General features: G+C 46.3%; 2 protein-coding genes across 2 annotated transcripts in view; one reads left to right on the plus strand and one right to left on the minus strand.

Moving 5' to 3' along the window:
- Positions 1-23,527, plus strand: part of Myo31DF (Unconventional myosin ID) — a 122,120-nt gene that overhangs the window by 17,187 nt on the left and 81,406 nt on the right. The window lies entirely within an intron of this gene.
- On the minus strand, positions 4,039-6,068 carry LOC146198599 (deoxynucleoside triphosphate triphosphohydrolase SAMHD1-like). Its single transcript, XM_084592623.1, has one exon. It carries the CDS (start codon positions 6,065-6,067, stop codon positions 4,544-4,546), a length of 1,524 nt encoding a protein of 507 aa, XP_084448749.1. The 5' UTR covers position 6,068; the 3' UTR covers positions 4,039-4,543.

The following is a 23,527-nucleotide window of genomic DNA, read 5'->3' on the forward strand; positions in this document are numbered from 1 at the left end:
GAAATTTATTAAACGAAGTGGCGAAACGAAGTGGCGTCCGTGTGCTGTGCGATGTCAGCGCACGTTAAAGATCCCCAGGTGGTCGAAATTACTCCGTAGCCCTCCACTACGGCTCCCCTTTCTCTCTTTCCACCTTCACTCCCACCTTCCTCCTTTCCCTTACGGCGTGGTTCAGGTGTCCACAGAGCAAGTGTGACAGATACTGCGCCTTTCCCTTCCTGTGAACCAACCAACCAACCAAATTTATTAAACAAAAAACTTACAGGGAAGTAACGTCCTTCATGCAAAAACAAGCAAAGAGGAGAGCACTGTAGCATCTCCACTGGAGAAATTCGAAAGCCTGAGCGTTCGTGCTGCACACGTAATATGACGCGCCCCTTGTAAAGATTTTGCTAGCAAGGCCGGGGCTCGTGCCGCACAGTGGAAATTGCCTTTGTTTCCTTGGTACGCGTTCGTTGCAGTGCTCATTCCGTCGCTCCTGTTGCGCGACGTTCCTTGTCGCGGGTTTATTGCAGTGCTCATTCAAGTGTGGGATTGGCGGTACGGCGTCGCTCCTATCTCGTAGCGTTATAATAGCTACGTCACCTTCTCATTCAATTTGACTGTCATGTGAAATTGCCACGTGACACTCTCAAGCTCCCTCATGTAGACAAGGGTGAAGCCGTCATGGTCGCGACCACTGCGTTGCCATGGAGACAGAAGGAACACTAAACAGGAATAAATTGTTGTATTTATCACGTGCCCGATGAAGGAGAATACCCCTGAATGTGGGTGAATGATCAAGAAGCACGGCAGGACACCCCAGTATCGACCAGTCCTGCATCTTCTGTAACACGGAACAAAATTTCACCGCTCCTGTAACTGCGTGCGTCTAAACTAGAACGATCTGTAAGGTTGCAAATGCAGTTTAAGTCGCCCATTACACAAGAATCCTTTCCGAACGGCTGTGTTCGAAAATTTTCCATGCTGGAAACAGCGCACTGTCCGTTGGACGAAGTCTGACAAGTGAAAATGCCGCAGGGGACTCTGTACGTACAAAGTTGTCCTCTCTCGACTTCCTACTGGTAATGTGGATTTCAACGCCGTTTTCCTGCTTGCGGACCTCAGTGGTCCGTTGGTCAAAGGTCCCGTTTTACACCGTTGGTAAAAGCCGCTGTCCGTGCTCTTTCGACGAGGGCTCGTTGTTCCTCGAGGTCCGAGATGGATACAGCCGCCTCCCAGCCTTCCCACGTTGGCTGAATTATTATGTCAAGACAATTGCTTTGCTGGCAAGCCCATACCGTATAGATTAAATTTGCCTTCTGGCCACAAAACTTGCACTGAGCTGAAAGTACTCGGGCTCAATGGCGTGAAGTGTTGCTGGATTATTAAATGACATAGTTTGTAACCTTCGAAGGTGACACTCTTCTGATTTACTAAGACCCTTAGCGGGCTTCGGGAATGTCTGCATTTGAAGGCGCAAATGCTGTAGTATATTTCTATATGTTGTTAATGGATAGGAGGAGCCTGAATCAGTAAGGGAGGTCGTAACAGGAACCGGGGAAGAAAAGCTCGGGTCAAAGCATGTGCGCGCTCGTTTCCTTTAACTCCCTGGTAACCTGATGGTACCCATATCTGCTCATTCTGTACAGCTGAAATCCTACATTGACGAGTATTTTGCAGGCTAGCGGCATGATTCTGCCACGCATATAGTTTCTATAAGCCGCCTGGTAATCTGTAACAATGTATTTCGATGCGGAGTGCGTCGCGGCTAGAGCATCGCCACTTCCTCCATAGCCAGCATTTCCCCATTAAGCGCTGAAAGTTTGTCCACGATCTTCATTTTGTGCGCCACTGAAGTGGTTGATAGTCCTCTACTGGACCCGCAGCATTCACGAAGAAGGCTCCTTCTTCTCTTGAATAGAACTCATTCATGTTCTTGCTCCTTTCCCCTCGTCTAGCATTTTGGGGAAAGGTTACGAGAACACTTTCGCCGTCGACTCAGCCGAGCAAGGCTTTTTCCTTATTAATGCGACTGCCGTCGCCAAGCACAGTCACACACAGCACGCGGAATTTCGCCGCAATCCTAACTAGCAGCTAGTAACTAGTTACTAACAAGTAAGAATTACATGTTTCTTCAGTCACCACATTCCGTTACTCTCTCGCTGTCGTTACTCGCCACAGCACATAGCATACGCGTAATTAAATGTAAGCTTCCTCAAAAACTACTTTATTTAGGGCAACAGAGGACGGACCAACACGTATGCATTCCTGCAGTGGAGTAATCGAAGCGTAGTACAGATTAAAGCGCCAATTGATTTTTGTCTTTTTTTTTTCGGTCGAAGGATTTCAAATGTGACGTGTCTTCAGCTACCTGGCCAACATACACGTATCCATAGTTGAGTTAGATTTGATATACCACGTCCGAAGCACATTTCACAAAAGCTTAGGCATGTTTTATTCCGCAAAGACTTCGTCAACCTCTTTCTCCGCTGATCAACACGGGTATAATCCGACGTGATTTCATACCGTATAAAAAAAAAAAAGAAAAAAAACGATGGTATACCGTCAAAGTTGTTAAAACTGCCGTAGAAAACCAATGGACTGCGTTTTTGAAAATAATTGTAAGGCAACTTCGGAGCATTATGTTGATAAACGTGGTTCAACATTCGGATGCGTAGCAAAATCTTCTTTTTGATTTGGATTGGAAAACATTTATTGTCAACATTGGACGGTATGTGGCCACTAACTACACTTAGATGGCCTCGAGTCCGTGGCTTTCGGCGACCTTGAAATTTGTCCTACGCTGACAAAAACTAAGTCGAACTGCCACAGAAAGCCAAATAAACTATTTTTTTAATCAAACGCCAAAAAAACGCCTGTCGAGGAATACCTAAAAATATGTTGGTTGTTATGTGGTACTAAACATTATGCGAAAACGTTATGTCCAAGCAATTTTTCCGGGAAATGCTGAAAATTTATGGGTATATCTAATCCAAAATATATTTTTTTTTAAATTTCAGGGCCTTAGGTGCAGCGCCTTGTATTCAACATAATTAAAAACGTTTCCAAATTTTTTGCATAATCTATGAATTTGTACTGGTCTTACCGTTTTACGAATTGTGCCCTAACTTCTACGGAAAAGAAATTTTTTTTGCAAAAAAAAAGGTTTTTTCTTTAAACTACACCGTTGAAAACGGTACTTGCGCCACCACAAAGGGGTCATATGAACCATCGCTGGAATCCCTATCAGCAGCCGTAACGTTGCGATGACTTCCATCGTGGTATCCACGAGGTCAAAAGACCGGATAACCGACTACGCAAACTTATTCCAATATCACTATTACTTTATCTTTGTCGTCTTTGCTGTCGGCCTTTGTATCGCGGGTTACGACTTCAGTGTTAGCCTTCGTCGTCGTCGTTGTTGTTTTACGGTACCAGCCACTGCATCCAACACAGTGCAATCGACTTGCGTTTAAGCTCAACTGTGCTTTGAAGTGTTTCAGTGCAGAAACTTTACTACGCGCATTCTTGGATATCACACGGGAGTGTCTGAAGATCTTGGGACCATGGCCACAAAAGTCATCTGCGCTCAAAGCCTACAAGGCACTTCGCTTTTTAAGAGAGACTAGCCTGATTGACAGACTGTGACTTTCTCACCTTCTCTCCTCTTCTACCCTCCCCCTTTATTTCCCTACCCCAGTGCATGTTAGCCAACCGGAATTCATTCTTTCTGGTTAACATCCCTGCCTTCCGCCCTCCTTTTCTCCTATCCCCTCCTCCTTTACGCAACTAGTGAAGTATATACACATTCCAATGGGACCTGCCTAAATACTAAATTCTAGACTAATGACTGACCCTTAGCGAAATGCATTCTCTTCAGACAAATTTAAGTAGTGCAAGAGTCCCGGACTTTAGTGCATTGTGTACTGAAATTTGGCGAGATTGAACTGAGAACCTCTCCGTAAAAGAGGCAAAAAACCTGACCAGCCCTTCAGGCAAACCTTCACCGTTTTTAAACCAGAATACGCAGATCAGTACACAGAAGAGAGGCTTTATTTTATTTTTATTTTTTTACTCAGCAAAACGAAACTATGCGTTTGAGAAAAGCCCTTATATCCTGGTCTTTGCTAAACAGGGCAATATAATTTCCTTGGGCACGAATGACAGAATGTACAATGCATTGGAAATAAGTCTTCTACACACATCTCGTAGGTTTTCCAAAAACAACTGCAAAGTTAATGGTGTTTAAAATGAGGATGCACCTCAGGCAGCAAAAAAATGCCTGCTCCGGCAGCGAAACAATGGGCAAGAAGCTAACGAAATCCAATAGCTCCCGTCAAAGTTATTGTGAAGAAAAAGAAAGCATATGCTTTATTACAGTTCGACTTACAGCAGTTAGCAGACCAGTGTGAAAATTTTAAACGCACATAAAACATGCAACAGCATATAAATACAATTTAATCATTTAAACGTTTAAAAAAATGTACACTGATTGCAGTGAGATATAATATAACACGGACGCGGAACACTAATTCAGCAAATTCGAGTTGAGCGGAAGGACCTAAACAAGCGTAAGCCATCGATGTAGGTGCTCTTGAAATCCAGGTTTCGCCTGCGACCGCAGTATCACATACCAGCTGAGGTCGTGGAACTTGGACGGAAGCGCAGGGGCATTGCAAAATGGTCGCAGTTCGGCCGCTCGCATCGGAACATCTGGCTGCAACTTGTGGTAGAACAGCACATTCTTAACGGGATCTTCCTCGCCGCGGCCCCAGTGCACGTTCTCCAAGTTTACCAGAATGTCTTGCGGCCGTGGTCGGGCATCTTCTGGCACGGCCGCAAGCAAAGACGATCGCAATGCTTCTGCTGTGAGGTTCTCGCGATGCGGCAGTCTGCCGAGAAAGGAGTAGAGTGAACACGGTTTCCGAAGCCTGCAATCCAGGGCGTCCCAAAGTTTTTGAGCTTGCACCACTTCGGGATCAGCAGAATCCGCGTGGCGCAGTGACAGTTCTACAAAGGAGTCCGTTAGCGTTACGAACTCCTTCACTTTCTCCCGACCGACACCTGGGAGAACGGAATCGTGCGTCGTTTGCCAGAGACACAGCCGGCGGCCATTCCCGCCAAAAATTGAATTTGCTTTTTCGTCGGCCAAGCGAAGTGCGTCGCATACCATGGCCTCGACGACTCCGACGAAATGGTGACGGTAGACGCTGTGATGAAGTCTACTACGGGTTCGAAACATTTCATACACGTTCCCTACCTCCTTGTCGCGAAAAGCAATGTGCGCCGCGCCGTCTTGTCCTCGGATGACCCGAGCGCTGCTTACGAGTCGCCCGTACTGGAAGCCACAGGTCACGCCCACCGCGTGGCAGTCCCGCAGATAGTAGTCCCACTTGTCCACGTCGAGGCCAGAGACGCAGTTACTTACTATTTCAAATAGGAAATGCCTCGAAGGCTCTGCGTGTTCGACTTTAGCCATGATGAGATCCTGGATCAGCTGCACGTCATGGGTGGTCAGCCCCTGCCCGAAATGGAGCTCCCAAGCGTCGAAGATTTCCTGCAGACCGTTTACGGTTATCAAGTACTCTAGGAGCTTGCAGGACATAGTCTCGTGAGTCCACACCGGCCGCAGGCCCCTGTCCCGAGCTCCGTTAAGGTAGAACTGCTCCCACGTGTGCGAGAAAGGTCCATGACCCAAGTCGTGGCATAAGCCCGCAACCTCCAGGCACAGGAGCTCCTTCTCGGTGATGTTCAGCTCCGGCTGGTTGTCCCGCAGACGGGTCCCAAGAAGCCTTGCCAGGTACGCTGTGCCAAGGCTGTGTTCGAAACGGCTGTGCGATGCACCCGGGTAGACGTACGAAACCAATCCCAGCTGCCGAATGTGACGGAGCCGCTGGAACTCAGGCGTGTCCACAATGGCGACCGAGACAGAATGAAGTGATATCTCGCCGTGCACGGGATCCCAGAAGATCTTGCGAGGCGGCAACGTAAGCCGAGAATGTAGCGCAACTGGGCCCTGGTCAGCTGGCCCAGCCGTAGAGGCGACGGCATGCGGCGTCTCGCGTGTGCCTGCTGCGCTGCCCATGTTCGCTCTGTCGGCTGGCTTCCGAGCAGGCAGGTGACCTCGAGAGCTTCAGATCGAGCAGAGTCGCCACCTAGCGACATAGAGGCGAAGCCTACCCAGTGTGAATGCGTGATTGCGTCGCGTGCAAGCCCGTAGTTATTTACGTGCGCGCGTGCGGCGGGTACAGGAGTGTTTTTATTTGTTTCACGGTTCCTGTGCACTTTTGTACTTTTTCCTTTTCTTTCTTTTCTTGTTTCTTTTTTTTTTTTTCTATTAAACATCTGTCGCGGTGTCTCAGTGTTAGTGCGCTGGACTGCTGATTTCGAGAGCGGGAGTTCGGTCCCGGCTGTTTCGAAAGGCGCTCCTCGGCTGGGCTGTGGGATTGACTGCACATTAAACAATCCCACGTTGTCAAGACACCGAGGCCCGCCGTACATCATCCGTCATATAGCCGATGTCGCATGACGCGTTAAACCCATATATGAATTTCATTTCTTCTTTCTTTTTTGTAACAGTAACAGTTGTTTCCGTAACAGTGGTAATGAGCACATTTCGCTTTAGAGAAATGCTCGAAAGTTTAAGAAACAAATCTTTGAAGTACCTGTTACACTAAATATTACTTAATACACATAAATCAATGTACAGTGGTAGCCCATTATAATCATTAAAACCCCTTTTTGTCTGTGCTATTCCTCGAGCAAACTGGTTGTTTCTGACAAGGGGGGGGGGGGGGGGGAAATATCTTTATACGGGCTTAACAATCGGTGTTTATTTCGGGAATAAATACATATTTATAGTTGCATGATAAGATGAACTCCATTTCTATCAGGATATTTTTATATCCGACACCTGTTTTGGAAGTAAACGACAGAACCGTCCCAAGTCATTGCTCAGTAATAATTACAGTGATAAAGAAATCTTCAGCCTTCAAAATTCCTTTCCAGAACATGACAGCGACCAAGCGCAGTTGTTACTATGTCTTCGCAGCTACTGGTTGGTACACTTTAACGTTACTGAAAATTAATCTCTGATAGTCCTAAATTTCGTCAAGCGTGTAAAAATTCGGTCACATGGTGAAATTAATTGTCATTAAAAAAAATTACACTACTAATTTACCATTTATAAACATCACACATATCAGAAATTTCTTATGCTTCCCTCGGTTTCAGGAAATCATTTAGTCATTTTCACTGTGCAACACCAGATTATCTGCCACAAGAAGCATCCGCCTTGTTGTGAGCCCGAGAAACTCAATCCACTCACCGCTCTACATGTGAGCAGTCAGCTTTGCTGTGCGGCGAGGTTTCCTGTGCAGTGTCGGCGTAATCTCATTTTTGGGGAATACAATTTTTCCTGGTTGTCTATCCAGAGTTGATGTCCACTCAGTCTACGGCAACCCGTCGGCCAGTACGCTGTCAGTGCTGCATTTAACCTGCTTAATCATCGAGTCAAGTACGATATAATGAACCAGGCTGCCTCAATTCATTCTAAAGTACTGCAGGTCAGAGCACGAACCTTGTTTCACCGAGGGCTCGATACTGAAATTGCATGTCTCACTCGTAGAAGACACGCGCACGCTGTTGAAAAGGCGGCATGTCCTGTTCAGGTCCATGTATCAGGCCTGTGAGCGGCGTACAATGCAAAAACCGTGCGAAGTGATACCAGTAAATCTAAAAGACGGGTGGTTGCGTGCCTTGTTTTTCCAAAATCCGTGCATCTTTTTTTTTTTTTTTTGCTTCGCTGGCGAAATCCACTGATTTTTTCTGCAATATTGGAACACTTTAAACAGTAAATCGCTAATGCATTTCATAAGGCACGTTTTCATCACCAACAAACCCGCCGTAAACTCGGAAGCAGACATAAAGGCGCCCGTGTGCTGTGCAATGTGAGTGCACGTTAAAGAACCCCAGGTGGTCGTAATTTCCGGAGTCCTCCACTACGGCGTCTCTCATAGTCTGAGTTGCTTTGGGACGTTAAACCCTACAAACCAACCAACCAACATAAGCCGCGTGCGTTTCTGCGAGCGCCGCCGGTCTGATTCCCACTACCGGAGCGACGGTGCGCCACATCTAGGTCGATCTCGCGAAGATACGCGAACTGCACCCTCGTGTTGCGTGGTCTCGAGTCGCGCGCTCTCGCATCCGATGGCTCTTTCCCTGCTGCCACTGGATTAGCATCGTAAAAATCTCTGTCGGTTTTTCGTTCAGTCTGTTGTTTTTCTTTTTTTTTTTTCTGTCACTTACTTCCGTTCACTTGAATACGTAATGGCCACTTGAGAGAGCTGATAAGTCTAAGCAAGGCAACCGCGACACCACGATGCAGATACGACGCTTCTTGGCTCGTAATCAAAGCCATTTCACCGATATGCCTTGAGCAATCCGAAACTACCGCAGCAGAAAGCGGAATGCCTTGCCCTCGGTACATGGAGGAAAATGAGCAATGCGCCTTCCGTCGCACCAAGTTGCTTTGGGGAATTCTTTTTTTTTTTTTTGTTCAACCGCTTCGTTGCGCAACAGTTATGGCTCGGCCACCACCAGCTCAGTCCAGAGTTGCAATTACGCCAGTTATCTAGCTTTCTTGAAGTTATATATCATAAAATTCTTTAACTATGCAAAGGTATCCGGGTGCAGTTATGCATATAAAATTATAGGCCCCTTTCAAACTAAAAGATAATTTTGTCAAGCGCCTAGCCACCACTTTCTACACATTCCGCTGTTTCTACACCACTTTCTACACTTTCTACACCCTGCTGTTTTGTTAAGCATTAAAAGAAGGCTAATGTATTATTGTTTCTAAGACAATAATAATGAAGCACATGTCTCATCCACGACAGAAATGGTCGAAATGCGCTGTGAGGGAAGAGATTAAATAGGAACGCTATAAGGAGAGAGAGAAAGAGATTCGCAGTAAACGCGACTGCGGATTGATTTCGACCTCTATGAGATCTTAATAGTGCACAAAGATCGCATTGCACACGGTCACATTTCACATTCATCAAAATGCGGATGTTGTCGCCAGAATTATATCTCGTGACCGTGAGCAAAATCAGTTAATAACCTTGAGACGTAGAATTCTCACCGTGCACGGCGTCGCAAGGAGCCGTCGTGTGGAGTGCTTTCGGCGACCTAAGGCACTGACCCCTGCTATGGAGCCAGCAATGCAAACTACACATAGCAAGCACACGAAGATATCTAATGGCTTGGTTCACTTGCATAGTGTTCCTGTCCCACTGGTACCCTTTACCGTCGCTACAGCGTCATCTTCCTTGGCAGTTGCGTTCATCACGTTGTCGAAGAACGTTGCGTTTGCAAAAAGGGTATTACCGGTGGTCACGTATCTTCTGGCCTACGCTGACTCCCCGGTCGGCAACAAATGCGCGCCGATCGCCCCAGGTGTCACTGCCGTCGCAAACTTTCTCTGTTGTTGGCATAAACGTAGGAGATTTTATTGCGATAGCAATACTGCGCCAAGTTTCGAGACGTCGCGTGGTCTCGGCGGAGGCCACGCTTGGCCTTGAACAGCCGAGGAGGAGGAGGAGGAGGAGGAGGAGGAGGAGGAGGAGGAGGAGGAGGAGGAGGAGGAGGAGGAGGAGTAGAAGAAGTAGAAGAAGACTGGTAACTTACACTCTTAAGTCTCCCCAATAATGTAGCACCTTACACTGATAGGGCGTGATAGGGGAACAATGTAACAGGCAAATGAAGCTTCCGCCGTTGTCATCGCAATTCAACTAGGGTTAACCAGAGCTGAACCACAACTTTTTTTTGTTTACAGCAGTCAGTAAATTAATAATATGCTTTACAATGATGCTTTCTTTACGGATGCATAGTTGTGGGAGACAGTGGTGTGTGCCAGATTCGAAAGGGCAAATCTTTAGCTGTGCCCCATGAGTTTAAAGCCAAGTGAAGGCGCAGCTTTCGGCAAAATTATTTCACACTTCCGATACTTTTTTCCTTGCTTGAAATGGGGGAGGGGGGGGGGGGATTATCCTTGAGAACAAAACAATGTTAATTACCAACAAATGTTTGTAGCAAGGCATATAAAAGCCTCAATCTCTTCTCAATGACAACTTGCACCAGGGAATATTGCGATTCGTATACGCAGCCGTGCTGCATGCGATCGACACGTGTCCATCAGCCCCTGTATGCTGTGAAGGCAATGTTTCAAAGTTATGCACTTGGGACGCTTAACAGCGTTCGAACATGGCGTGTAAGGTTACGCATAATGCGAGCCACTGACGACCTGCGTGTTGGTGACTTGGTTAGCTTTCGAAGTTGACTTGTGCGAAGCCATGTATAAGTCATGAATCACAAGAATTAATTAAGTTTATGGTCATAAGTGGTTACCCTGCAGCGCAGGGCTTAAGAATGTATCGTTAATACTAGGTGTTTCAGCAAACGCTTTCAAAAAAGGCCAAAAATAGTTGGCTCATATAATAAAAAAAAAAAAACATATTTGCAGGAAAAAGCTTTCTGCCGCGATGGACACAGTATGCTACAGAGTTCCTCTAATTATGCAGCTAATTAACTAAAATGCAGCACTAGCTCTTGTCGAAATTGGATGGTTAGTCCCAAAGGGGAGTTCGAAGGCGTGAACAAGGCATGCCATTTCAGTTTTTAAAAAGAAACTAATTTTCTAAAGCCCTGCAGTGCGAGGAAATCCGATGCTTTTCTTTTTTTTTTTTTTTTTCATATGAAACCGAACATCAGCGCAAGAAACGCGCAGCAAGCACGGTAAAGGGGTGTATAATTAGCTGGGAAGATGGCAGTGCTTCGGCGTCGAAAACATGCCAAATTCGCGATGCACCAGAATCATTAAGATAGCGACTCGCTCGCTAGTTTTGATACAGTGCTCGTTTTGACGACTACGTTTAAAAAAGCATCATTTCACTGCAATTTTGCGTTACGGAACAGCGAAGAGCAGTGTCGCGAAAAAAAAAAATGATCAAGTTAGTATAGTATTAGAAATGTTTTCCCCAATTCGGCCATCTCTGATGCAGCGAACATTAGACTAAGGTGCTGGACTAATATGTTATAAAAATGTTATGTAAGTTGCATAATGTTTGTGTCGCATTCCTAAAGAACTGCAAGATGGTCTACACAGAGCTCTCATCAAACTACGTCCCAATACTGTCACACTGACGTGGATTCCTGGTCACGCTGGAATCCCAGGCAATGAGGTAGTGCATCGCCTCGCCCGCGAACTTCAGCACCGGGCGCCTGGGATTCCCTGGCCTCATCCACCCACGTGGGACGCTACTCTTCACTACACAAAAAAAAAAAAAAAAAAAAAAAATCAACACTCACTATGACAACATTAGAGAAACTCTCCGTACACTTCCTCTTCCTGATAAATCTCTCACTACCACGCAAATACGCATTCTTAGACGTATACAACTAAATACACCCGTTATGACTGCGCGATCATTTTTATGCCTAATCAGACATTCTCCAGCATGCCCGAACTGTCCTGAACACTATGCAAACTTAGAACGCTCCATGTTTTCCTGCCCTGTTGCAATTCAGTCACCTCGCTCTCAACACCCTCCTCCCCCAACGTGGCGGGCTTGGTTAGCCTCTGACCAGCTGAAAGGCCAGTTGGCCTTGTTGACCCTAGCCCATAGGACATTCTCGACGCTTAACAGTGCGTTGATTAAAGTTGTTTCCTCCTCCTCCTCCTCCTAATCCTAATAGCTTTACTGTGAAATTCAAAATAAAGGTTATTACAATGTCCAATGTTTACTTTTCAATGTCATATTGTCACGACCTCTCTCGCTAGTTTCCCTGACGAGGGCTCGGGGTCTCTCCCGAGTGGCGGGGGCGTTTGCTTAGTTTGGAAAAGAGAAGCGGCGAAGAGACGACGACCGGTATACGGGATACGCTGCGGTTGGGTGTCGGCGAGATGTCGATGTCACGAGGGCTTTGACGCGACAGCGGTCGTGGGGCGTCTAACTGAAAACCACGAATTCCAAGGTGTCAGTAAGGACAATAACGACGAATGTGACCATAGTGATAGCACAAGGGGCGCTGATCCTGTGCTCACCACACGTCTGACATTCGTGGAGCAGGAGCTCCCACTGGGACGAATTGGGCAGGTGGGCACTGAATGCGAGGCGGCGCCCCAGGGTCGGTACCGGGGGAGTATGTGCGACGGCGTAGCTCCCACGGTCCTCCCACGATCCGTGGGAGCTACGCCGGCTGCAGAGCAAGATCCGTGGCCCCCAATGCCTTCTGGACCTTCTCCATGATAACGTCAGAGAAAGCAAGAGGTTGGGACAGTGGGGAAAGCAAAAAAAAAAATCGCACAGTTCTTCGTGCACAACGGTTCATATGGTTTCGCGAAGTGTGTCGTTGTTGAGACCAGCTGCTTTGACACAAGCTACAGATGCAACTTGAGGTGGATGGTCAAATTGCCTGAAGCGCATTTCCAACGCTTTTTCGATGTTCTCAGCCTCGTGGTGAACTGCTGACAGTGGTGGGAGTGTCCCGCACAAGGCTGGTGAAAAATTCTTCCGTCACACCTCTCATTAGAAAGCGCACCTTCTTGTCATCAGGCATGGATGGATCAGCGGGTCGGAAGAGTAACTTCATTTCTTGCGCACAGACAGAGACACTTTCGTTTGGATGCTGTTGACGAGTTTGAAGCAGAATCTCGACCCGCTCTTTGCATATCATGGTCGTGAATGTCTTGAGCAGTTCTGTCTTAAGCATATGTGTCCCAGGTGGTCAGCGACGCTTCCCTGTTTTCGAGCCATATTCGCGCAGCATCATCCATCTCGAAGTATACATCATCATCATCATCAGTCTGACTATACCCACTGCAGGGCGAAGGCCTCTCCCATATTTCTCCAATTAATCCGGTTCTGTGCTAGCTGCATCCACTTGACCCCTGCGAACTTCTTAACCTCATCCGCCCGCCTAACTTTCTGCCGCCCCCTGCTACGCTTTCCTTCTCTTGGAATCCAGTTTGTTACCCTAAGCGACCATCGATTATCCTCTCTTCGCACTACATGTCCTGCCCATGCCCATTTCTTCTTCTTAATTTCCACTAGAATGTCGGTAACTTGAGTTATTTCTCTGACCCACTCTGCACGCTTCCTATCTCTTAATGTTGCTCCTACCATTTTTCGTCCATAGCCCTCTGAAGTATACATAGCGAAACTTATCACAGTCATCCCATTTGTTAAGAGCCGCGACTCGTTCTTAGCTCTCCATCCAGTCTTCAGGACCTTCGTTCGAGAAGATATGAAAGGCATATACGAGGCTCTCGTGGTTGGTGCAGCACTACTGGAGTAGCTACTGGAACAGCCTGTATGATTAGCGTGTCTCGTCGGCTTGACCCGTTGTCAGGTACGGAACCGAACTCATGATTGAGGGCGAGAAGCCGGCGGCTGGTGCTGTGAACTGGCGCGATGTCCGCTGAACCAGGAAATCGAGGGCTGTGCTCATGGTTGTCAGGGAACGTTTGGTGCGTGGGCCGCACCCAGCCCCTCCACCAGTTCTCACGACATCAGAAACGCCTTGAAAGCACAGGATGTCCACACCGGTCTGTTTAAATCCGGAGCAGAACGGCAACTCATGCGGCGGCAGTGACACGAGATAATGATGATGATGATGATGCCCTGAGACAAAATGACACGAGAGCAGAAGTTTAACGGAAGCGAACGACTTCTTCGTCTTCGGTGGCTGGCCGCTGGCTGACACGGGACATCATAATGCTATAAATTAGGAAATAATGTTTATTCTATATTCAACAGTATTCAATGTCACACTTAAATGTTGTTTTATTATAATCTTCTACGAGTAATTATAGTTTTAAATTATAGCTGAAAGCAACGTTGCCAATATATTTAAACACTTAATCCCACCACTTTTTTCTCTTTTTCTGCCAGCGAAGATATTTTTTAACAGTTCTTCGCAACTAAATCTTTAAGGGGATGATGATGATGATGATGATGATGATGATGATAAACTCTCTATTTACTCCCAAAGAAGGGGAACCAGCCGAAAGACTGGTTGCATTGCTTAGAGAAGGTCAGCAGGGATCCCTTGGGACTCTGCGGCCTCCAATGCGCGCACAATGAGCTGGCGCTGTTGGGCGAGCTCGGTGGTACGCAGGAGGGACTCCCACGCATCCACTGTAGCTGAATTGCCTGCGTTGTGTCGTATACATGTGCACACCATGTGAATAATTGTGGCGCCTTCCATAGAGTGGACGCACAGCCCCCTAATTTTGGTAGAAAACTTTGCTTATTGGCCACTCGCCGCTATGACTCATGTGACACCCCTCAGTGATTAATATATGAGCTTGACGCTATGGTGCTTGTTAAGAGGTGATTGTGGGAGTTGCAGTAATTCTTACTATCACCAGTGTTTAGTCACATGTTCGTGCAAGGTCGCTTTACTATTTTCAAGTATGTTATACTTATGTTTCATTCTCACGCTGTGTATACGTTTACAGAAAGCGTATTCTGATGTTTATTAATAGCATTACTAAACTGTTAGAAAAAAGAAGGATATCAAGAACATTGACGAAAACAAACATGTAACATTATTGTAATTATTCGGTGTCACCTAGGATTCTGTTTGCAGTGTTGGCTTTAAGGCTAAGCTCTATAGTTGCCTTATTACATAACTGCACGTTCACGCGCCCAGTGATGAATTCATTGTAAACAAGGTCCATGGCTGCAACCACACCTAGAGGATTATCAGGTGCCAGCTTACTTTTTGAGTTTTTATTCGTTAACGTGCTTTCCGCCTGGTAAATTCTTACATTGCATTGTAGCTAGCTGGTAAGCGCGCTGATATTTATGGCTCTCATTTGAACATTCTTTATTTGTTTTCTTTTATTTGGTTGCATGTTATTTTATGTAGACTAATCTATATAGCCAACTATCTCTTTTATACCGAAAGCACGAACTACTTGAACCCCGTCTCCTCGACGCCGTTCCTCTCCACCGCTGCACAAAGGTGCACATAGTGCAGCCCAACTAAATATTTCCTGCCGCAGATCCTGCATGCGCTTCTGAAATGGGTTTCTGTGTTCTTGCTTCCACAAAACTTCATTGCTCAAGAGGGTCAACTACTTGATAAATGTGGCATTGATGTAGCCCTCAGTAAGGAAAGCTAGGGTGCCACGATGCTCGCCCTCGAGCCTCGACGTGCGTGTAATCGGTGTGGGGCATGCGCAATGAATCACCCTAGCCCTCAATGGCACATGTAGGGTGCGTTCCAATACCCCCTCGTAGACGTCTACTTAGACGGCTACGCGAGCAGCCGCCATCTTGGGACGCGTTCCAATTCTCGCGAAGCAGTCTCGCGTAGACGGCTTCGCCGAAGTCAACATCGATGCAGACTACTTTGCTGTCTAAACATGGCGGACAGAGCGCGTTTCGCGCTGAGCGAGTCGTGCGTGCGGTGGTTGCAGTAGCTGTACGGTGGTCGTGCTATTTGCGAACGCCGGAGTATGCATATGAACGATCTTTCAAACGTGAGTTGTTACGTCAATGTATGCGCTAGCTAGAGGCTAATTTAGCCGTCTTTATGGTCGTAAGATGCATAGCAGTGCAGATTCTTGTACCGCGCACTGAGAGGAAAGCGTGCGTTGGATGCTGTTGGTCTTCTTCTTTTTTAACTTGACAAGATTCTTCAATATTGATGTTATCGACGAACTCGTCGCTTTCTGGGCACCTCGCCGGGAGTCAGGACGGCTGCTGTACGGCGCACGTGTGTGTTTCTATACCTTGCTGTAGTAGCCGTGTCAAACTGTTCCGCGGATTTTCAGTTAATCTGGGAAGAACGAACTCGCCTGACGATGCCGACTTGTCGCGCATAGATTTTTTTTGTGCCTGTACATTATTAAAACGAGTTGTCTTTGGTTTCCTCGTCTAGTGACTACAGACAACAGGTGTAACGGTACAAAGTTTTCGTTTGCTGTAGCCGGTTACCACCTTTCGTCCATAATCCCCTCAAGTTTACAGTATTTTGCATGCTTTCATTCTTACAGCTGTATGAATAAGACATCTGAGAAGCATGTACACTTCAGCATCAGTAATAAAAAAGGAAAAACGGACTAACGTTTTCTTCCGTCAATTCGTGAGCGGGCTCATTGCGTGAGAAGTCTGTCTGCTAAAAGTTAACCTATTTATAGTATATCGACGTTATGGCGATTACAAATATAATATTGTTGCTGCAAAAAATCGGCAAACCGTTAAAAACGGGATTTTCACCTGTATTGTCGTAAATCTTTAAAGAAAACAGCGTTATGATAGTTATTCAAACATTTTAGTTCAACCTTTATGCCGCGAGGTGACGCCAGGCGTAGACAGGTAGACGCGTTCCAATACGCGAACCTGTAGACGTCTACGTAGACGTCTACGAAGCAGTCTTGCTAGACGTCTAAGAATTGGAACGCACCCGTAGGCTCCCTACCCTCAATGCGCGCACACCGCCACCGCGTGCAGGTTATCCGTACCATCCGTGATGTCAATTTCTCGCGTCTTTGAAGAAAGAGAGATGGCGCCACCACGTCAGAGGACATAACGGAACGCAGAGTTGCTAGATATATGGGTAATATGGGACATAAAACAACTCAAAAAAAAGTAGGGGCCATTTCAAAAAGTGGCTTGTCCGGCGTATTGGTTGGACATTCTGTTAAAACAGCGCTACAAGCACGGATGTCCGCAATGTGCGTTTGTATTTCTATATGTCCGTGTTTCTAGCGATGTTTTAACATAGGCTGTGGCTAAAGGTACGTCGGACGGACCCGATCAATGGTCTTAAAGGTACGTCCGACGGACCCGGTGCGTTTTTCTTCGGGATCCGTCCGACGGATCCGGGAAATATTTTTCAGAGGTACGGCGGACGGACCCGATCGGTAGGGTTCTTCCGACGGACCCAACGCATTTTTCTCCGATATGGGCCTTGGGATCCGTCGGGAAAGCCGGACTCAGATGTGGTTGTAGCAACAACATGGTAGCCATATGTAGCCAAATCGAAGTTGGTATGAGGTGTACGTGCGAGGTGTAAGAAGTATGTACTACATACTGCATGCGTGAAATGTGAAATTACAAAGAATAGTACAGTGGCAAGAATAGTGCTTAGAATGGGTGATATACTACGTGATGGCATGATGATAGGTTTACGTGAGTTGGACCGCGGCAGGGTGGCAAGCACGACCAGAGCGCAAGCGCATGTAATCGCGGTGTTGACGGCCAGCCCGCGGCCCGCACGCCCGCTCATTTGGTCCTCGTTATTATGTGGATTAACGTCTACGACGGTCGTTATGTAATTATGTAGTTTTGATTCTTCAAAGTTTCCTCACTTCCATCTGTGATGAGATGCGTCACGTAACGCATCGCTTTCTGCTCGCATTGAGGTTTGGTGCTGCAAGTTCTACGTAGTACAAGCGGCGCTGAAAAAGCTGAGCACCGCCGGCGTGTCTCTAGCCCAAGCATCGCGTCATTCGTGTTTGTTGTACAACTGGAGGTGTGGTTTGTGCTTACCGTGAGATGCTGTGATTACGGATTACGTCCTACTAGAGTGCTGTGTGAGACTACGAAGAGTGCTGTGATGAGTGCGCCGATGTCCGGACGGACATCAGTGTGTCCGTTTATGATCGGCGATGTTGCACGTGCATGTCAGTGTTTATTAGGTGCAGTGGTAATTTATTTACACGCGCTGTGCAACAATCAGACGAAAATAAGTCATCGACAATTTGTTAGCCTGTACTACAGAGCTCAAAACTCGGAAAATGGGAATGCACGATGCAGTTTTCGCATGTTGGAGTGGACCGAAAAATAAGAGCCCAGCCCACACCGCCGGGATGCGTATTACTACAGGTGAAATAGTTCAGGTTTCTGTAAAATAGCTGCCTGGCACAGCACCTTTCTAAATGTTCAGGCTTTGTACTATTGTTGAAGGCCACTTTATCATTAATAAAGGAACGAATATGCTTTATGTGTTAATGACCAATGCTTTTTCAACATATTATGTTCATTTTTTTTTTCGTTTTTCCTTAGTTTCCTTTGTTTTTCATGCTAGACAAACACAAATAGTACACTTTTAAACTTGTCAGTCCAAAGCTGAACATGAATATCTGCCATGCATGTGACAGCTTTAATGCTAGAAAGGTTGAAATGTATAGCATGTACGTACACGCTGCGACATCTTAGTGGCACGTTAGGCTACTTGCCCCAAGGTCGTGATGTTTAATACCAGTGATGGCAGTCGCACTTTGGTGCAGGTGAAATGCAAATGCTTCTGTTTTCTGCAAGATGTCAATTCAAAGTACAAAGCCCAGGCAGTCAAATTAGTCTGGAGCTCTCCACTACGGTATTCTTCATAGCTACATATGTCACTTTAGGATGTGAAACCCTACATGCCACAGGTAGGCTGCATTGTTTTTTAGATTTTGTAACCTCTCATCTATGTTTTGCAACATTTGGCTAATTTTAGTTCCCAAACAGTTGCTAAAGATGAAACCGAAGCAGTTCTTGGCATGGTTTGCTGCTTAGATTAATTTGCTAATTGCAGTTCTTTGAAACTTGCATCAATGCTGGACAGTTCAAATAGCAAGCAGTTGAATTACAGAAATGATGTGGATCATGCATTTCAGTTCTGACAAGTGGAAAGTAACGGTCCCCTCCTTGCATGCATAGGTGCCTTTAGACAAATACATACTCGGGTGTGTGATTGTGACGCATATCAAGGGTCAACAGAAGGCCATGTGGAGCCAGTGTGATATTCTTCATGAAGGCTAAAGTAAAATTGTACAACAGCTGCTGTACCATGCAGAAAAAAAATTGATCATTTAGTGTATGATTAACTGACCATGAATAGCATCTTACTCAGAGTATGATGTGATATATATCTGGTTTAGCATCCCAAAATAATTACGGCTATGAGGAACACAATAGTTGAGGGCTCCGGTATAATTTCGACCATCTGGGGTTCTTTTACATGCACTGACACCGCACGGTGCATGACGGCCTATTGTTTCGCCTCTATTGAAATGTCCCTGCTGTGGCTGGAACCAAATCTGCATCTTTGGGTTCAGCAGCCAAGCACTCTAACTACTGAGCCAGCACAACGGGGCCAAGTATCAAAATGCATGCCATTACATTTCTTTCTAGCCTGTGGTTTTCTTCACAGAACTAATGTATACAAGGAAAAGTAAACAGCAAGAAAACACTAGTTTTATTGCCTATTATATTCACATTTCAGCAAACATTCTCTAGGAAAAAATTTCTCATAATGTTTTCATGGAAACCATGAACAAAACAAAACAATGCACTTACTCCACTCGAATTATTAATGGGCAAGGTTGCATCTATGCTACTACACTGCACTTATCACAAAACCACAAGCCCCATCTGCTTTGGCCAATCACTTGATGGAACTAACGGAGACAGATGTCGCACACCACAGACTGGTCGTCTCGCAACATATCTCTGCATATGTTGCATTTCAATTTCATGCCTTTCCACTTAGTTTCAACTGTTGCCAGCATTACTAGTCACCCATCTTTTCTGAAATTCCTTTTTACGCTGTTGGGATCAGCATCCTTGTTAACGATGGTCTCTGGCATTTTAGATGCTATCATTTTCACATCTTCCTCATCTGGAAGAACGAAGGAAATGACAAGCTTTGAGCAGACAAAAAATTAGGGAGACTCCTAATCTCCACCTGTAAGGGTATGGTGTGCCAGCGTTAATGGTTCTTGTCTGCAGATCCCACTGTGGATTCTCGTTAATTTACATGCCCTTTGCTACAAACATTACTACTAATTCCTTAATTCATGTCTCTGTTATCTCAGATATACTCATTAGCATACGGTCGTAGGCTGCCCTGTTAGGTGATAGACAACCTGGCATAGACCTCTGTAAGCCTCAACCTTTCTTAATTGGAGCTGAAACGTTGAAGCTGAAATATTTCAAATATAACTTTGTAAGCTTGGCTTAACAGCTCCTGCCATGTCGTGTGGCCTCGTGACATTTGGCTCGTGGCACTTTTGGCTTGTGCACAGGGGTCATCTGTTAAACACTGGTTAACATGCATGAAAAATACATTTTCACACAAACTGGTGGCAAATGGTCAAGTGGTGCACTGCAGATTCTGAAATGTATACCTATATTCATGCAAGGATCGCATCATCACATAACATGATCAAGAGTTCTATCAGTACCTGTAGTTACATAGCATTTCAATGCCCATTAAAGGTCCACCTCAGACAATGGTTGTTATCTCAAGACCTGTTCTAACAGCGTACTGACGCCATTCCACTGAGCGATGGACATGTATATGCATACCCTAGATAGCTCATGATTGTGGATCTCATTTATTTCTATGACTTCCAAGGAGTTCCTGTCGTCAGAAACTTTATGAGATCGGGACAGTAGTCTTGAAAGGTGATGAAAAGAAATAACCAGGTTACCTTGACGCAATGCTAAATTACAGAGGGTGAATATGCTGCATGAAGATACCAAGAAGCTTGTACAAAGAAAAGTGAGAGTGAAATGGCAGGATTTTTGAAACATTGAAATAAACTACAAACTATACTTGTCAAACCTGTCATTAAGGAATGGAAATCATGCAGTAATCAAAAACACAACGTGGAGGACATTTTAGGTCATCTTCACAAAACACATACCCAAACCTCACACACAGCTTCATACTTATGAAAGAGGACAAACCAATATGCAAGGAGTGTGGAGATGAACTAACAATAAACCATATCTTACACATGCGCCAGAGTCGAGAAAAGAGGAAACATTTTGTACAATTTCCAACAGATCCATTTCCATCCCAGCATGATCCTAGGAGAGACGTGCAAATTTCCTGCATTTTTGGTTTCCTAAAATGTTCCTAAACAAGCTACATCCTAAAGAACATTTTAGTCATTACACACAAAATAAATACATTAAACCTTGTTCTTGGTGCATGGCAGCATTAGTCGCTTAGGCACCATAAAAATCAACACAATGCTGTAAGGTATACCTTGGTTAGCTATGTTATATGAGACAAGCTTTCGGCCTGGTGTGGTCCTTATTCACGTGACAGCGCTGTCATGAGGGTCTATGTCCCAGCGATCGGAAAGCGACCTATTCCAATAATTTTACAAACTGAAGGTGATTGTACAGATTTCTAAAGACTGGAGTGCTCAACTGTTTTATCAACGTCCGCCTGCTTTGACAGCCTGGAGTGAAACTGTTGAAGAGAATACATTTTTGAACATTTAACGCGTTTCTGAAGGCGTTGCTTTCAATTACGGGGCCAACAAAAAGCAGGTGAATGTCAAACGCCGCCTAGATAGGCTTTCTAGCAAGACAGCGGTGTAGCGTGGAAAATCGCTCCGCCGATCCATCGCTGGCGCCGCTGACTTGAAAGGCGAACTGTTCAAACTTATATAGCTGCTGACCACACCTGAAACACTGAATTGCGCATGATCAAGGCAGAATTTCTCTAACACTGAGCACTGGTAGCTATCGATTTCGCGCCCAATATTGTGAAAATCTGTCCTCTCTTCGATCATTGATACGTCCACGGTTGAACATTTATGCGCCTCGGGGTAGGCCAGCCGTGGGAACATGGATGCGTGGTTGTAGCAACGATCGCTTGCATGGCACACTCTGCAAAATTCCAAGAGTCAGCTTCTTCAACGAAATGTGCAGCGCACATTTTCTACCGCGTACCTAAGCCCGGCGATGCATGCATATCGATCCCGATCGTTTCAAAGCTGCGCGGCCGTTCAGTCGGGTCACGCTAACCTCGAGCATGCGGGGGTTTAAACTACATGTACGCAAACTTCAACGACAAGAAAAAGATGCAGCCTAAGCACTTTAGTCTAGTAATCCCCTATATACCAAAGAACATTGCTGTTCACAGGGAATTCGGATCATTCACGCTTCCGGCTTTCCGGTTGTGCACTCTTGCGGTGCGGTGCAGTAGGTCTTCGCCTCGACGAGTCGATGTGCAGGCCTCTAGTAGATTCGGCATGTCTTCTGCCACGGCTCTGAGGTAGAATTTAAACGAAGAATTTAGCTAAAAACATCCTGTTTCCTCGGTCTGCATGTGAGGAACGAGCATAATGCCATTTCACATACATACTTTGGACTGCCGAATGTTCAGCTGCACGACGAGGTGTGTGTGTGTTGTGCCGGCGCTAGATCTTCAGAGGTCGATGCAGGACCTAACACAGCGTAAATGCTAGGAATAGCTCGCTCGCATTACGGGCAGATCGAGGTGATAGTTTAGTGCGAAGCGAAAGCTGCTCGTGAATGTGCGTATCTCGATGCCAGCTGGTGGAGCTGGTGCAGTACGTAGCATATCGCCTGCAGCTATGTGCTTGACAGCGATGTTTGCCGTGCACAACCCTAAGTGAAGACCGTGATCTATGTTAGAACGGATGCACTCTTCGTAGCACCTCATCGAGAGTCGCGGCTAGCTGATATCATAGAGGATGAGATCCATTCACGCGTAGCAAGCGGAATGGGGCCGCGTTCGACGTGCATATAGCCATGAGCCTGTATATCGACGTCCGCCGTATCTTTACGAGAATCGAATGGATCCGTCGGACGTACCTTTAACATAATGGCCATTTCAGTCACTCACTCACTCTCGACTCCTCGTCTGTATTCGATGCATCCACTTTCACTCCCACCTTTATCCCTTCCCTTACGGCGCGGTTCAGGTGTCCACAGAGCAAGTGTGACAGATACTGCGCCTTTCCCTTCCCATGAACCAACCAACCAACCTCGACTGCGACGCATCTCTCGTAGCAGACGACTGCCGAAATGCCATGAGAGAAAGTACGCCGGAAATTTTTCAAGCCTTGCACAGCAGGTTCTCAAGAGTAACTCTTCTTCGGTCAGAGAATGGGCATTGGAATTTTTAGTCGGAACTTTGATGAAAAGCAGAGAAACGAGCCTTTCATGAAATATTAACGCACCCGCATATGTTGTTGCTGCTGTGGCTGTAGGAAGAAGGAAGAGAAAATGCACGGGCCTGCTACTGGCTCTGTAGCTGAGCCACCTCCACTGCCTCGTACGGACAGAAGAGAGAAAGTAGAGAAGAAAGAAAAAGAAGAGGGAGAGAAAGACGCGCACCGCAACAGCCGTCGTCCACCACCGAAGCGGTAGAGGGTGCAATGACGGCCTACAACAGGTAAAAATTCGGTGGCTGGCTAGCCCCCGCCGCAAACGGTGTTGACCTACCGTCCCAGGCCCGTAGGGCCAGGAACAGCCACCCTTCACCAACTCCCCTCCCAACCCACCAGCATATCAGAGCACATGCTACATGCAAGCCGTGCCTTCAAACGCTCCGGAAATTTACGAAACTATGCGACTTTACATCCATCATTCTGTGAAATGAGTATACCGGGCCTCTTTGTCCCTACTACCTAGATGCAGAAATCCATTAAAGCGATAGCGTTATAAGGAGTCGTTGCACCGAAAGCCCTGCGTAGCCGGTGGCAGCATCAGTAGGA

Source organism: Amblyomma maculatum, chromosome 2 (genome assembly GCF_055883805.1).
Source record: "Amblyomma maculatum isolate TAMU_Amacu chromosome 2, ASM5588380v1, whole genome shotgun sequence".
NCBI lineage: Eukaryota > Metazoa > Arthropoda > Arachnida > Ixodida > Ixodidae > Amblyomma > Amblyomma maculatum.